General features: G+C 43.2%; 2 protein-coding genes across 3 annotated transcripts in view; both read left to right on the forward strand.

Moving 5' to 3' along the window:
* The window catches only part of tmprss4a (transmembrane serine protease 4a), a 61,171-nt gene that overhangs the window by 22,399 nt on the left and 22,541 nt on the right, over nucleotides 1-16,231 (forward strand). For both annotated transcript variants that reach the window (XM_062060168.1, XM_062060167.1), the window contains exons 2-3: nucleotides 2,552-2,603; nucleotides 2,711-2,854. In XM_062060168.1, the coding sequence (XP_061916152.1) occupies nucleotides 2,743-2,854 (112 nt within the window). In that variant the 5' untranslated portion in view covers nucleotides 2,552-2,603; nucleotides 2,711-2,742. The remainder of the gene's footprint in view (nucleotides 1-2,551; nucleotides 2,604-2,710; nucleotides 2,855-16,231) is intronic.
* On the forward strand, nucleotides 9,926-13,418 carry LOC133658285 (uncharacterized protein K02A2.6-like). The gene has a single exon (XM_062060152.1). The coding sequence runs from the start codon at nucleotides 9,926-9,928 to the stop codon at nucleotides 13,007-13,009; it is 3,084 nt and encodes a 1,027-aa protein (XP_061916136.1). The 3' UTR covers nucleotides 13,010-13,418.

Here is a 16,231-nt window from a genome sequence, read left to right on the forward strand (position 1 = left end):
CGGATTCGGCCCGCGGGCCGAAGTTTGGGGACCCCTGAACTAAACGTTTGCGTGTATTAAAATGTGCAAATGTTATATTGCACACAAAGCTTATCTTCTCATCTCTTGCTCAGAGCCAAATAAAGAGCATGATCCATTTAGCGTGTCGGTCTCCATGTAGAAAATGGATGGATGGATGCTGACTACCAGAATGTACTGGGAGAAGAAGATGCAAATATAATCATTTGGCACTTACAGTGTGATTAATCAAGACTGAAACTGTTCTGCGGCTGCTGTTTAGCCTCTTTATTTAGCACATTCGAAAATGACGTGAAAACTGGCACATTTATGCATGACTCTGAGAAAGGAGGCGATTACGCTGCAAAGACAAACAACGAACAGAGAATTCTCTCTTACGTGTGTGTGTCAATGTCAACATATTTGGACTGTCATAAATAAAAATGGTCTATTTAGCAATGGCATTTTATTATATAAAGGCTGCTGGATGACTTAGGGGCTGATAAAAAAATTTAAAAAAAGATTTTGTTTTGGGGACTGCTGTTTTTTTTTTTTTTTTAATGGTGTTAATTTTTAATGTAAGAGATATTACATTTTATTTCCTATACTAAAAAGGATTTTTGCAACTTGCATTTTTTTGCCGCTAGATCATTCCAGACATACCTTCAGAACACTGAAGCGCCTCCCAGAGTGCACCATCAGCATGCTAAAAATAGGTTCTGTTATCTAAATCACACGTCTTGATCACCTAGAAAAGGTGGTACATATTTATATTTATATTTCTTCTATACATTTGGACGCCTTTTTGAGGCCCTTAACACGCACAAAAAATCCCCATATTTTGCAGGCGCGTCAGGTATGGAAACATTTTCTTAATTTCAGCGGTACCAAAAATTGTATTTCTAAATTGGCTCTCTAACGCCACCTTTAAAATCTGAAAAAAAATCAGCCCCTCCTATCTGTTTCACGTATCGACACGAAAATCGCAGGAGACGTCTATCATGACAGGACGCACATAAAAGTCTCAAGAACCCATACCTGAAAACGAACAGGAAGTCGGCCATCTTGGTTTTCGTCTGCCATTTCCGGCAAAAAATAGAGGTCATACTTTAGCAAACCTCTCCAAGGGACTTTGGCCAAATGAGTCACAGTTCAAATTACAGATACTACGCATATAGGGGATGATAAATTGCGGACAAATTATGCCTACGCCATAAGATGTGGGCGTGGCATGGCGCCAAACATTGCTTCAGTGGTTCGCCACAGCTCATGAAACGTTAACAACTCGGCTCCACAAATTCTGATCTTGATCTTATGTGGTGGAAATGATAATGATGACACACTGAAGTGCCCGATGGGTCAGCACCTGTTTCAAAACACTCGTAGTGGGCGAAACCTAGCGGCAAAAACTGTCCAAAGCAATCGGCAATCTGTCATTTCTGCACTTTAGGTGATTAAAGACGGATACTTAACTCACGCACATTCTCCGAACTTCCTGAAATTTTTGGTGGTGGGTCGGGACATCGGGACGAACGTGACCGCGAGCGTCATTCGTGCTAGTCGACCCGTATAAACACTGCGGTGTAACAGGGGCGAGACCTCGTTCAATGCTGCTCGCAGCTTTAATGATCAATTGTACATGCAGTCATAGTAGATTACCCGCAACACACCCACTAATAGCCCACACGATTTTATAATTTGCACATGCTATTGAGCACGTTATTTGGAATTGAAAATTCAATGACCAAAAGATACACTGGCCTTAATGTCATGCCTTCTCTTTGTCTTAACTATTTCTGATAGTTTGTTCACTACCTACACTGCAAAAAGTCAGTGTTCAAAAAAATAAAATAAAAAAATAAAATTAGGGGTATTTTATTTGAACTAAGCAAAATTATCTGCCAGTAGAACAAGAAAACTCGGCTTGTCAAGACTTTCCAAAACAAGTAAAATTAGCTAACCTCAATGAACCCAAAAATACCTTAAAATAAGTAGATTCTCACTAATAACAAGTGCACTTTTCTTGGTAGAAAAAAAAAGAGACCTTTTTGCTCAATATGTTGAAAAATATTCTTAAATTAATCAAATGCTAGTGCCATTATCTTGACATAATGATATGCGCTCGGCATCTGGATTTTGTTTTTCATGCTTGAAGTAAGAAATGATTACTTTAAAAAAGTAGTTTTATACTTGTGAGTGTTGATGACACAGCTTTGCAACAGTTGATATTCTAGTTTCAAGCATGTTTTACTCAATATAGGTCATCAAATCTCAGCAACAAGCTGTAATATCTTACTGAGATCATGTAGGACCAAAACCCTTAAAACAAGTAAAACACTCGAACATAAAATCTGCTTAGTGAGAAGAATTATCTTATCACACAGAAAATAAGCAAATATCACCCTTATTTAATCTTACTTAGATTTCAGTTTTTGCAGTGTACCGTATGTTTAAGTATTACCATATTGTCTGTTCCAAATGGTTATGGCAGCGAATGGCAATTACAAAGAAATTGTTTTTGTGTGCTCACCCCTTGTCGTTATTCTGCCCATAGACTGGTCAGCCGGCTGAAGAAAGCACAAGTCCGTTGAACCCGACACACACAGGTAAACAACTCATTGGCTGTACACTGTTGGAATTTGAGGAGAATGCTGCATTAAAAAAAACTGCAGTATTGCATATTAAATTTGGCACATTTTTACTCAACCTGCAGGGGTTCCACGGCCAGGCCGCCACAGAAGGCCCATGACGGCCCCAAAGACTCAGAAAGAGAAGGCATCTAAGAGGAAGAAGGTGTTGTTGACCGTGGCGGCAGTTGTGGTGCTGCTGGGAATACTGGCCACTGCTGCCTACTTTAGTGAGTGAAAAGATAAAACATTCTATCTTCAGCAAAATTTCCCCAAAGTGGTACAGCTCATACTTGGATGGCCTTTTCACCACGGGGTGTGTACGACAGATGGCGACAGTTATATAAATATTGTGACATCAGGCTGGTGCAACACGCCAATAAGAGGAACATGGTGCAGTAAACACAGGGCAACAATGGAGAACATCCAGCATGTTATGTTCTTGCTTCTTCCCTTTCCATCGTTTGTGCCACAGAGAAGTGATGATTCTGTCAACAAAGACCATATTTAATATCACCACTCTTTAGAGGTCCCACATTGTAGTATTTTTTGAAATATTTTTTGTCCCAGATGTCACACAATACTGTAGCCTTGATGTTTGTCCATCCATCCATTTACTACCGCTTATCCCTTTCGGGGTTGCAGGGGGTGCTGGAGCCTATCCCAGCTACAATCGGGTGGAAGGCGGGGTACACCCTGGACAAGTCGCCACCTCATCACAGGGCCAACACAGATAGACAGACAACACACTAGGGACCATTTAGTGTTGCTAATCAACCTATCCCCAGGTGCATGCCTTTGGTGGTTAGTTTAGCACCAAAAAAAAACATCAGGAGATTTCACAAACACCTTTTTTTATGTGTGTCTAACATTTGCAATTCAAAATAGGTCCTCGCCAGGGAAAATTGGTAAAAAAATATGAAATTTCTCTACATCACAATAACTCGCTATTTACTCAATTTTATAGCTGTTGATAGATTTAATACATTGTAAAGTTTCCTCATGAGCAGGGGTCCCCAAACTTTTTGACCCGGGGGCCGTATTGGGTTAAAAAAATTTGACCAGGGGCAGCGCTATATATATATACACAATCTAAACTGTCTTTTCCTTAAAGGCCTACTGAAATGAATTTTTTTTATTTAAACGGGGATAGCAGATCTATTCTGTGTGTCATACTTGATCATTTCGCGATATTGCCATATTTTTGCTGAAAGGATTTAGTATAGAACAACGACGATAAAGATTGCAACTTTTGGTATCTGATAAAAAAAAAGGCTTGCCCCTACCGGAAGTAGCGTGACGTAGTCAGTTGAACATATACGCAAAGTTCCCTATTGTTTACAATGATGGCCGCATGAAGTGAGAGAGATTCGGATCGAGAAAGCGACAATTTCCCCATTAATTTGAGCGAGGATGAAAGATTTGTGGATGAGTAAAGTGCAAGTGAAGGACTAGTGGGGAGTTGAAGCTATTCAGATAGGGAAGATGCTGTGAGAGCCGGGGGTGACCTGATATTCAGCTGGGAATGACTACAACAGTAAATAAACACAAGACATATATATACTCTATTAGCCACAACACAACCAGGCTTATATTTAATATGCCACAAATTAATCCTGCATAAAAACACCTGCGTGTTTGTTATGCTAGCTCCTAGCTCCTATGCTAGCTCCTAGCTCCATAGAACACGCCAATACAATTCAAACACCTGATCAACACACACAATCACTCAGCCCAAAAGACCGTTCACCTAACCCAAGGTTCATAAAGCTTATATAATTTAAAAAAGTTACGTACATACGCAAAAAAAAGTTGCGCACATACGGTCAAGCGATCAAATGTTTAGAAGCCAAAGCTGCATACTCACAGTAGCACGTCTGCGTCTTTGTCATCCAAATCAAAGTAATCCTGGTAAGAGTCTGTGTTGTCCCAGTTCTCTACAGGCGTCTGTGTATCGAAGTCAAAAGTCCTCCTGGTTAGAGTCTCTGTTATCCGAGTTCTTCCATCTTGACTGCATCTTTCGGGAATGTAAACAAAGAAGCGCCGGCTGTGTACTGTTGTTGCTGACTACGTTCGAAAAATACGTCCATTTCGCACCGACAACTTTCTTCCTTGCTTGCTCAGCTTCCTTCTCCATAATGCAATGAACATGATTGCAACAGATTCACGAACACAGATGTCCAGAATACTGTGGAATTATGAAATGAAAACAGAGCTTTTTCGTATTGGCTTCAATGTGGAAGGCATACCCGTGTTCGCCGGTCTACGTCACGCGCATACGTCATCCTCAGAGGCGTTTCGAACCGGAAGTTTAGCGGCAAATTTAAAATGTCACTTTATAAGTTAACCCGGCCGTATTGGCATGTGTTATAATGTTAAGATTTCATCATTGATATATAAACTATCAGACTGCGTGGTCGGTAGTAGTGGGTTTCAGTAGGCCTTTAAACTGAACAAAAGTCATATGTCCACTGATGTTTAAAAACTCTACCCTCAGAGTCTAAATTATATTTCCCCAAAGATTTCGCCATTTTTTCCCCTCGTGCACTAATTGACTGAAAGATCGCGCACTTGCCGCCTTTGTGGCGCAAGCGTGATGACGTCCCATTACCGCTGGGAAAATGCATTTTTAGACAATGGATTGATGGATGGGCGAAAAGGGACAGATTAAAACAAATAATAATTAAAAAATATATATATGTACGTATATTTTTTATTTTTTTACTTGGCATTACTCACGGGCCGAATTTTGGATGCTGGCGTGCCTTATCTGCCTAGGAGACCCAGTAACAAGCGGTAGAGAATGGATTGTAGGATGGCTGAAAAAGGACAGATTAAAAAAAATTATAATCAAAAAATAAATAAATACAATTTTTATTTACTTTTTAGCCAGGACTACTCACGGGCCGGATTTTGGACGCTGGCGTGCCGTATCTGCCTAGGAGACTTAATAACAAGCGGTGGAAAATGGATTGATGGATGGGTGAAAAAGAACAGATTAAAAAAATAATAATTAAAAAAATTTAAAAAATCTAAAAAAATTTTTTTTTACTTGGTACTACCCGCGGGCCGGATTTTGGCCGCTGGCGGGCCGTACCTGGCCTGCGGGCCGTAGTTTGGGGACCCCTGCTCATGAGGAACACTGAAATATTGCAAACATTTAAATAAAAAAATTCTGGGCTCCTTTACGCAGCTTATAGTTGAGACATTTTTCAAGCTGTATGACAATGCGTAAGCTGCTGCCTGCTCTTCTTTACTTATCTACTGTAAATTTTGGACCACTAGCTGCTACTTTTTTCCTATTCTTTGAACCCTGCGGCTTCTAAGACGGTGAGGCTAACTTATGTTTTTTTCTTCACTGACGGCTATAATAAAAATAGTCCAAAAAAAACCAATCAAATACACCGAGGTGTTTTATTGTTTGTGCCACAGCACCATCTTTTAGATGAGTTTGCTTAGTGCAGGTGCTGCAGTGTCCTTTCATTTAGCTATTTCTAGTCTTCTAGTCTATTCCTAGCGGTTCTACTCGTATGAGTTCTTCATTCATAACTCCAAGCAACGTTTGTAAGTTTTACAGTATAACTAAAACTATTCATACTTACTAAACCGTCCCATGTGTAATGTCTGTAGGAGTGTTTTCATGCATATTTGTACATACTATTTGTCATAACATGGACTGTGAGGATTTTGTTTTCCCAAGATGCAATAATTGGAGCGGACGTGGCGTGCAGGTAAAGACATGGTTTAATTATTACTATAAACTACAAAGTGCAAACAAAAGGGTACAAACAAGAGGCGCGCACAAAAGCGGAGAAACAAACTTGACTAATGAAACAAAAACTAGCACTTGGGCAAAAAACTATGAACATGAAACAAATAAACACTTACTGTGACAAGAATATAGACAAAAATCACTTGGCATGGAACTATGGTAGCATGGGTAACGTGGGTAGCAGAAGTCAAACAGAGTTAATGTCGCCAGGCTGACTTCCTGGCAACTATCAGCTTAAATAGTCTTGAACATGATTAATGACAGGTGTGTGAGTCCAAATGAATCAGGTGCGTGACATGAGGACAGGTGAAAACTAATGGGTTGTCATGGAAACAAAACAAACAAGAGTGCACAAAAAGTCCAAAAACCAAACCGAAAATAACCAAAACAAAACATGATCACACAGACATGACACTATTGTATTGTAACGAAGATAGCATCGTTAGTATTAGCTAATATGCTAACACGTTTACAAGTGTCTGTGTTAGTATTATTAAAAGGAATTTTTGGGGAATTTTGCCTATCATTCAAAATCCTTTATGTAAGACAAAAACACGTTTTTCTTATTTTATGCATTTTAAATAGTAAATAAATGCGATCAAAAGTCTGCTTACAATGGAGCGTATGGGAGCTGCTCTATTCTGTCTATAAAGCCCTTAAAAAAAACACCCAAACACCTCCATTAAGGTTTTTTATACATGCTGTAAGTATATACACTACTGTTCAAAAGTTTGGGGTCACATTGAAATGTCCTTATTTTTGAAGGAAAAGCACTTTAAACTAGTCTTAACTTTAAAGAAATACACTCTATACATTGCTAATGTGGTAAATGACTATTCTAGCTGCAAATGTCTGGTTTTTGGTGCAATATCTACATAAGTGTATAGAGGCCCATTTCCAGCAACTATCACTCCAGTGTTCTAATGGTACAATGTGTTTGCTCATTGGCTCAGAAGGCTAATTGATGATTAGAAAACCCTTGTGCAATCATGTTCACACATCTGAAAACAGTTTAGCTCGTTACAGAAGCTACACAACTGACCTTCCTTTGAGCAGATTGAGTTTCTGGAGCATCACATTTGTGGGGTCAATTAAACGCTCAAAATGGCCAGAAAAAGAGAACTTTCATCTGAAACTCGACAGTCTATTCTTGTTCTTAGAAATGAAGGCTATTCCACAAAATTGTTTGGGTGACCCCAAACTTTTGAACGGTAGTGTATGTAATGTAGTCATGGGCATATTTATAATAACATTTAATGCTTATGTATTATGACCATTTTAAGGGTACGCAGCGCACTCATTTTAAAAACGCATCACGACATTCGCTTTTTTCACCCACATCACTGACTTTTACTCACTGCAGACTTCATGAGAACATTATAAAACATCACTTGCTGTACAACATCTGCTGTCATTAGGATGCCTACTGATAGAATCTTGTTACAGCCCCATTTAGATGAAAAATTACTCGTAATCCTGCAGAAAAAAAGGGGGATAGAACCAAGCATCTTTTTGTGTTGTTCTTGCCATTTCCGCATCTCAATTGGCTGTCAAAGTGTACCAACAACCGGATTAAAACCTCCACATTCTACTATCTGGGTTAGAGGCATTATTTATGATGTACAATAAACTTCTACAAGCAGGTAAGCGAGGAAGCAGCAGACCACTCGATGATGTAAACCTTGGCACACAGTTAGTGATCACGGCGCTGCTATACATAGTTTATCTGCGTTAGCGCTTACAAAAACCATATCACTAATACTTGGTTAATATTAAAGGCCTACTGAAATGAATTTTTTTTATTTAAACGGGGATAGCAGATCTATTCTATGTGTCATACTTGATCATTTTGCGATATTGCCATATTTTTGCTGAAAGGATTTAGTATAGAACAACGACGATAAAGATTGCAACTTTTGGTATCTGATAAAAAAAAAAGGCTTGCACCTACCGGAAGTAGCGTGACGTAGTCAGTTGAACATATACGCAAAGTTCCCTATTGTTTACAATGATGGCCGCATGAAGTGAGAGAGATTCGGACCGAGAAAGCGACAATTTCCCCATTAATTTGAGCGAGGATGAAAGATTTGTGGATGAGTAAAGTGCAAGTGAAGGACTAGTGGGGAGTTGAAGCTATTCAGATAGGGAAGATGCTGTGAGAGCCGGGGGTGACCTGATATTCAGCTGGGAATGACTACAACAGTAAATAAACACAAGACATAGATGTTGTGTATTGAGCTGTATGTTTTGTCTGCATGGTTACACCCAGTGACCACCAGGGGGAGTGCCAGGTGGGTTCATATATGTTGGGTTGAACTTCCGTTCGGTGGTGTGACAATAAAGCGGTCTAACGTCTACACCAGCTCCCGACTCGGCTCTCGTGATTACATAGATAAGGTGAAATAGGAGGATGACTGTTAGTGTTACATACTAACAGTCAGTATACAATAATTGGCGACGAGCACGGATGCGCCTGCCGACGGATTAAGAGGCGGGTGGCGGCGAATCCGCGGAGTTCATCGACGGCTAGCGTTAGCTTAGCTTTGTTAGCATTAGCTCCGCATAGCAGCGGGGGTACGACTCACGTCGGGACGACCTGCGAGCATGGCGGGCATCCTGGGACAGATGGACGCCTTTGATGAGTCGACGGAGCAGTGGTCGACATACGTGGAGAGGTTTGAGCACTTCGTGGCAGCAAATGGACTGAATGAGGGGAGGAAGCTGCCGGTGTTTTTCAGCGTGATGGGACCGGCGACGTACGGTCTACTGCGCAGCCTCATCGCCCCAGAGAAGCCGGGCACGAAAACGTATGATGAGGTAGTGACATTGTTGCAAGCACATTTCTCCCCAAAGCCCATAGTGATAGCGGAGAGATATAGATTTCATAAGAGAGATCAGGGGGAGGGGGAAACTATTACACAGTATGTAACAGATCTAAAAAAATTATCAGAGCACTGTGAATTTGGAGCTTACCTGCAGGATGCACTAAGAGACAGGTTAGTGTGTGGGTTGAACAGTGAGTCGATTAAAAAGAGGCTGTTAACAGAGAAGGATTTAACATACCAAAGAGCAGTTGAACTAGCAGTTTCAATAGAAACAGTGGCACGTGAATCTCAACAGCTCAGTAGCTCACAGAAGGTGAACGCTGTCTCTCTCTCCTTGCCACCGGGCCGTAAATGCACTCGTTGTGGTAGAGTAAATCACAAAATGGAGGAATGTTTTTACAAGGACCAGTCCTGCCACAATTGTGGAAAAAGGGGGCACATAGCTCGTATGTGCAGGGAGGATAAAGGGGGACCGAAGACAACACATTTTTTTGGGGTTAAAAAGGGACAGAAAATGAAAGGAAAATTCAAAAAGAGGGCCGATCAGGTAGAGGCGGAGACTAAGCCCAGCGACCCAGAGACAACAGATTCAGATGGGGTGGGAGGCTTACATGTAGTGGAGGTAGAAAAAAAGCGTTAAACATGATAGCGCTGCGTCAGCGATTATCTGGGTTAGACCCAAAGTGGAGGGACAAACTATAGAAATGGAGTTAGACACAGGTGCGGCAGTGTCGATCATTTCAGAAAAAGTATACAATGCTAAATTTAGCCAGTTACGCCTCCGTACCACCAACCTACTGTTGAGATCGTATACAGGGCAGGTTATGACACCCTTGGGGGTAATAAAAGTAGACGTGCGTCTCAACAAACAACGGGCACGTCTCCCCCTGTATGTGGTTAAGGGTGACGCTCTCTCTCTTTTTGGACGAGAATGGTTGCGAAAAGTAAAGTTAGATTGGACAATGATTAAAACTATTCGAGCTACACATCCCATACAGGAAGACCGCACAATGGCGACAGTACTAGACAGCCATGCCAGGGTGTTCCAAGAAGGTCTAGGTACACTAAAGGGCTTTGAGGTGGCGTTAACCCTCAAGCCGGTGCATCAACCGAAGTTCTTCCAAGCACGGGCGGTGCCGTATGCACTTCGGCCGAAGGTGGAGGAGGAATTAGAGCGTTTGGAACAGGGGGGCGTACTGTCTCCAGTACAGTTTAGTGAATGGGCTACTCCAATTGTACCCATTTTAAAAAAAAATGGGAAAGTACGTATATGCGGAGATTTTAAAGTGACCTTAAATCCCGCGCTTTGTGCTGAACACTACCCCATTCCGAGGATAGAAGATCTTTTCGCATCGCTAGCAGGGGGGCAGCGTTTCAGCAAATTAGATCTGGCGAACGCATATTTACAGGTGCCGGTTCAGGAAAACTCCCGTAAATATCTGACCATTACCACGCAGAAGGGAATGTTTTGCTATAACCGTCTTCCCTTCGGGATCACCTCTGCGCCGTCAATCTTTCAGCGAGTCATGGACCAAGTGTTGCAGGGCCTCCCCAACGTCCATTGTTTCCTGGACGACATTTTGGTGACTGGGGAGAACGATGCAGATCACCTAAAAAACTTAGATGCAGTGTTGGGCCGATTGGGAAAATTCGGTTTGCGAGTACAGAAGGAGAAATGTGAATTCTTCAAGAGTTCATTAGAATATTTGGGGCATGTCATTGATAAAAAAGGGCTACATAAGTCCCCAGAGAAGCTTAAGGCCATAGCGGAGGCCCCAGCCCCCATTAATGTGAGTCAGCTCCGTTCTTTTTTGGGCCTGATAAACTATTATGGGCGTTTTGTTAAAAACATGGCAACCATGCTCAGCCCGTTACATGAGCTGTTGCACACCGGAGTGGCATGGAAGTGGTCACCAGAGTGCGAGAAAGCCTTTAAGGCAGCAAAAGACCATTTGCAATCAGAACAGGTGCTAACGCATTATGACCCCAGGTTGCCCCTGCGGATAGCGTGTGACGCGTCGCCGTATGGGGTGGGCGCGGTACTTTCGCACGTGATGCCCGGTGGTGAGGAGAGACCCATAGCCTTTGCCTCTAGGACACTGAGCAAGGCAGAGCAAAATTATGCTCAGATTGAAAGGGAGGCGCTGGGAATTATTTTTGGGGTACGTAAATTCCACGCCTATTTGTACGGGTGCCATTTTACACTACTCACAGATCACAGACCGCTGACAAGTATATTGAGTCCCAGTAAGGCGACGCCACCTATGGCGGCCGCACGACTGCAGCGGTGGGCGTTAGTGTTAGCGGCACACAACTACACAATCCAATACAGGAAAGCAGCAGATCATGGGAATGCAGATGGTCTCTCACGGTTGCCACTGCAGGTAGCGCATGGGGAAAAGCCAGACGCAGTAGATAGGGTGACAGTACATCACCTTGAGACACTCCCAGTGGACAGTGAAGATATTAGGAAGGGAACTAAATATGACCCAGTGCTCTCTAGGGTAGTAGATATGGTAGTTTCAGGCCAGTTTGTTGGAACAGTTGGGCAGAATGACGCGTTGGCACCCTTCTACATGCGACGAGACGAACTGACGGTGATCCAGGGGTGTTTGCTATGGGGCAGTAGAGTGGTGGTGCCTCCAGCGTTGAGACCGCAGCTTCTGAAGGAACTACATGCCGGGCACCCAGGCATGGTCAAGATGAAGGCCATTGCACGGAGCCATGTCTGGTGGCCGGGGTTAGACGCCCAGATTGAACAGCAGGCCAGGACATGCTCTACGTGTCAACGGAACCAAAAGAACCCGGCGCTCTCCCCACTACACACCTGGCCGTGGCCGGGATCTCCATGGCAACGGATCCATGTGGACTTTGCGGGGCCGTTCGAAGGACACATGTTCTTGGTGGTGGTAGATGCGTACTCTAAGTGGCCGGAAGTACAGGTGATGAAAACGACGACGACGGAGAAGACTGTACAGGCCCTGAGGAGTATGTTTGCCCGCAACGGAGTACCAGAGACACTGGTTAGTGACAATGGGCCACAATTCACAGCGGCAGAGTTCGGGGCATTTCTCCGGGCAAACGGAGTGAAGCACAAAAGGTCAGCGCCGTTTCACCCCGCCACGAACGGTCAAGCAGAGCGTTTTGTGCAGACGCTGAAGCGTTCATTGAAAGCGTCTAGGGGAACATTTACGCTGCAACATCGAGTGGAGGCATTTTTACTCAGCTACAGGAATGCGCCTCACATGACGACGAGTGAGTCTCCGGCTATGCTCTTCCTGCGCCGTCGGCTCCGCTCTCGCTTGGACCTTGTGAAGCCGAACGTGTCGGCTACGGTGGAGCTGGCGCAGGAGGGCCAACGAGAACGCAGAGATCTGGTGGCTAAGGACAGACGGTTTGCAGTGGGGGAGGCCGTGCTGGTGCGTGATTATCGACGGGGGGAGGAGAAGTGGATGCCTGGACTGGTGGCATCACAAGAGGGACCGGTATCCTACTCCGTGGATGTGGGGGCAGGCGCACTCTGGAGACGTCACACAGAGCAGATGAGAGCCGGTGACCGTGCGCTTTTGGTTCCCACTGGTCCAGAGCAACCAGCTGTGCCGAGTGAACTGACAATTGGGGCCCAGCCGGTTGCTCCCCCCCCTTCTCCGGCAAGAGGGGATGCTCTGGGAACCGGGACAGTCGCCCCCGAGCCAGGAGGGTCACCCAGACGGAGAGCGGATGTTGGCGCGCCAGGCCGGAGGTATCCACTCCGGGTTACCAGAGCTCCAGACCGCCTTAATCTCTGAACTGGGGGCGTGGGTTGTTAGAGAGTCATGTCACGTTTTGGGGCAGAATAATCCCCGTTGACTGACTCCGAGGTTCGGGGGTAGTCTACCCCCCGGCCTCAGTAAGCATGTATGTGTTTAAGTTTGAGTTCCCTATTTACAATAGCCCCCTAAGTGGGTATTTCAATGTATTTTATGGTTACACCGCCGATTCGCACAAAGCATCATTTTGCACATAACACACGTTCTAAGTGCTTATGGCCTAGTCTGTTTTTATAGGCTGGGGTTAATAGGGGTGGTTTTAGGTGGGTGCGAATCTGAATAAGTGGGGAGGGATGTTGTGTATTGAGCTGTATGTTTTGTCTGCATGGTTACACCCAGTGACCACCAGGGGGAGTGCCAGGTGGGTTCATATATGTTGGGTTGAACTTCCGTTCGGTGGTGTGACAATAAAGCGGTCTAACGTCTACACCAGCTCCCGACTCGGCTCTCGTGATTACATAGATAAGGTGAAATAGGAGGATGACTGTTAGTGTTACATACTAACAGTCAGTATACAATAATATATATACTCTATTAGCCACAACACAACCAGGCTTATATTTAACATGCCACAAATTAATCCTGCATAAAAACACCTGCGTGTTTGTTACGCTAGCTCCTAGCTCCTCTGCTAGCTCCTAGCTCCACAGAACACGCCAATACAATTCAAACACCTGATCAACACACACAATCACTCAGCCCAAAAGACCGTTCACCTAACCCAAGGTTCATAAAGCTTATATATTTTAAAAAAGTTACGTACATACGCAAAAAAAAGTTGCGCACATACGGTCAAGCGATCAAATGTTTAGAAGCCAAAGCTGCATACTCACAGTAGCACGTCTGCGTCTTTGTCATCCAAATCAAAGTAATCCTGGTAAGAGTCTGTGTTGTCCCAGTTCTCTACAGGCGTCTGTGTATCGAAGTCAAAAGTCCTCCTGGTTAGAGTCTCTGTTATCCGAGTTCTTCCATCTTGACTGCATCTTCCGGGAATGTAAACAAAGAAGCGCCGGCTGTGTACTGTTGTTGCTGACTACGTTCGAAAAATACGTCCATTTCGCACCGACAACTTTCTTCTTTGCTTGCTCAGCTTCCTTCTCCATAATGCAATGAACATGATTGCAACAGATTCACGAACACAGATGTCCAGAATACTGTGGAATTATGAAATGAAAACAGAGCTTTTTCGTATTGGCTTCAATGTGGAAGGCATACCCGTGTTCGCCGGGCTACGTCACGCGCATACGTCATCCTCAGAGGCGTTTCGAACCGGAAGTTTAGCGGCAAATTTAAAATGTCACTTTATAAGTTAACCCGGCCGTATTGGCATGTGTTATAATGTTAAGATTTCATCATTGATATATAAACTATCAGACTGCGTGGTCGGTAGTAGTGGGTTTCAGTAGGCCTTTAAAGTCACGAAATGTAAATGGAGTATTGTTGGCGCTTTTTGGATGTTTTTTATTGGGTTTTATGGGCGAAAGAGAGGACTTCCCATTGGCTCCATTGTAAGCAGACTTTTATTTACGAGTTAGAATGCATTACAAAAAACACACATCCGTCGTCATATCTTTCAGAATGAGTGTGAACGATAGGCAAAATTCCAAAAGGAGTGCAGTTCCCCTTTAACTTACAACGGCAATTCTTTGTATTCTTTCAGTTCCACAAATTTCTCAGCAAATTCACCAAAACGTCATCGTGGAGTTATTGAGTCTGTTTAGCTGATTAGAGAGCTAGCTTTCGCAGCTAGTGGGTCCATGACGATGACTTCTGTTTTGTTTGATCAGCCGTTTTACTGCCGTGTTATAGACACTGTTTGAAAACAATTAATGTATGTAAATAAACATTTACAGAATCTTTATGAGTAAATAACTCATTTCGCAACATATATATTACCTACGGCTAATATACTTTTTTTTAATAAATTCCCTAAAATTTTGTGTGCAGTGAATATACCCGTCCGTCACGTTATTTGGTTGAATCACGGAACTTTAAACTCATTATTTTTTAATGAGCCCACACTGAGTGTTGCGGACAAAGGCTTTCGCTGCAGTAGTGAAAACAAACAAAACAGGACAAATAGGCGCCAGGAAAGAACAAAAACGGGATTTCTTTGCAAAAAAATTGGAAGTTTTGACTGGCAAGCAAATAAGACATACTGCAGGCGACCAGCACTACAGGAGGGAGAGAGGTGCGGGGTGTTTAGTGCCACAGTATACCATGAATTGATTAACGTGGACCCCAACTTAAACAAGTTGAAAAACTTGTTCGGCTGTTACCATTTAGTGGTCAATTGTACGGAATATGTACTGTACTGTGCAATCTACTAATAAAAGTTTCAATCAATCAATCAAACAAACAGTCAAGCAAACCGAACAAAATTTCCCACAAAATCTCAGATAAATGCCCTGTCAAATATCAAAATATATTTGGGGAGAATTATTGACAATGAGAGTATTTTTTTAGAGATGTCCGATAGTATCGGACTGCCGATATTATCGGCCGATAAATGCTTTAAAATGTAATATCGGAAATTATCGGTATCGGTTTCAAAATTACCGGTATCGGTTTCAAAAAGTAAAATGTATGACTTTTTAAAACGCTGCTGTGTACACGGACGTAGGGAGAAGTACAGAGCGCCAATAAACCTTGAAGGCACTGCCTTTGCGTGCCGGCCCAGTCACATAATACCTACGGCTTTTCACACACACAAGTGAATGCCACGCATACTTGGTCAACAGCCATACAGGTCACACTGAGGGTGACCGTATAAACAACTTTAACACTGTTACAAATTTGCGCCACACTGTGAACCCACACCAAAATAGAATGACAAACACATTTCGGGAGAACATCCGCACCGTAACACAACATCAACACAACAGAACAAATACCCAGAACCCCTTGCAGCACTAACTCTTCCGGGACGCTACAAGATACACCCCCACCCCCAACCCCGCCCACCTCAACCTCCTCATGCATGTCCCAAATTACAAGCTGCTGTTTTGAGGGAAGTTAAAAAAAATAATGCACTTTGTGACTTCAATAATAAATATGGCAGTGCCATGTTGGCATTGTTTTCCATAACTTGAGCTGATTTATTTTGGAAAACCTTGTTACATTGTTTAATGCATCCAGCGGGGCATCGCAACAAAATTAGGCATAATAATGTGTTCATTCCACAACTGTATATATCGGTAT

This window comes from Entelurus aequoreus, linkage group LG10 (genome assembly GCF_033978785.1).
Source record: "Entelurus aequoreus isolate RoL-2023_Sb linkage group LG10, RoL_Eaeq_v1.1, whole genome shotgun sequence".
Lineage (NCBI taxonomy): Eukaryota > Metazoa > Chordata > Actinopteri > Syngnathiformes > Syngnathidae > Entelurus > Entelurus aequoreus.

Coding starts and splice junctions, on each gene's coding strand:
- LOC133658285 (XM_062060152.1), top strand. CDS start 9,926: ATGGAGTTAGACACAGGTGCGGCAGTGTCGATCATTTCAGAAAAAGTA.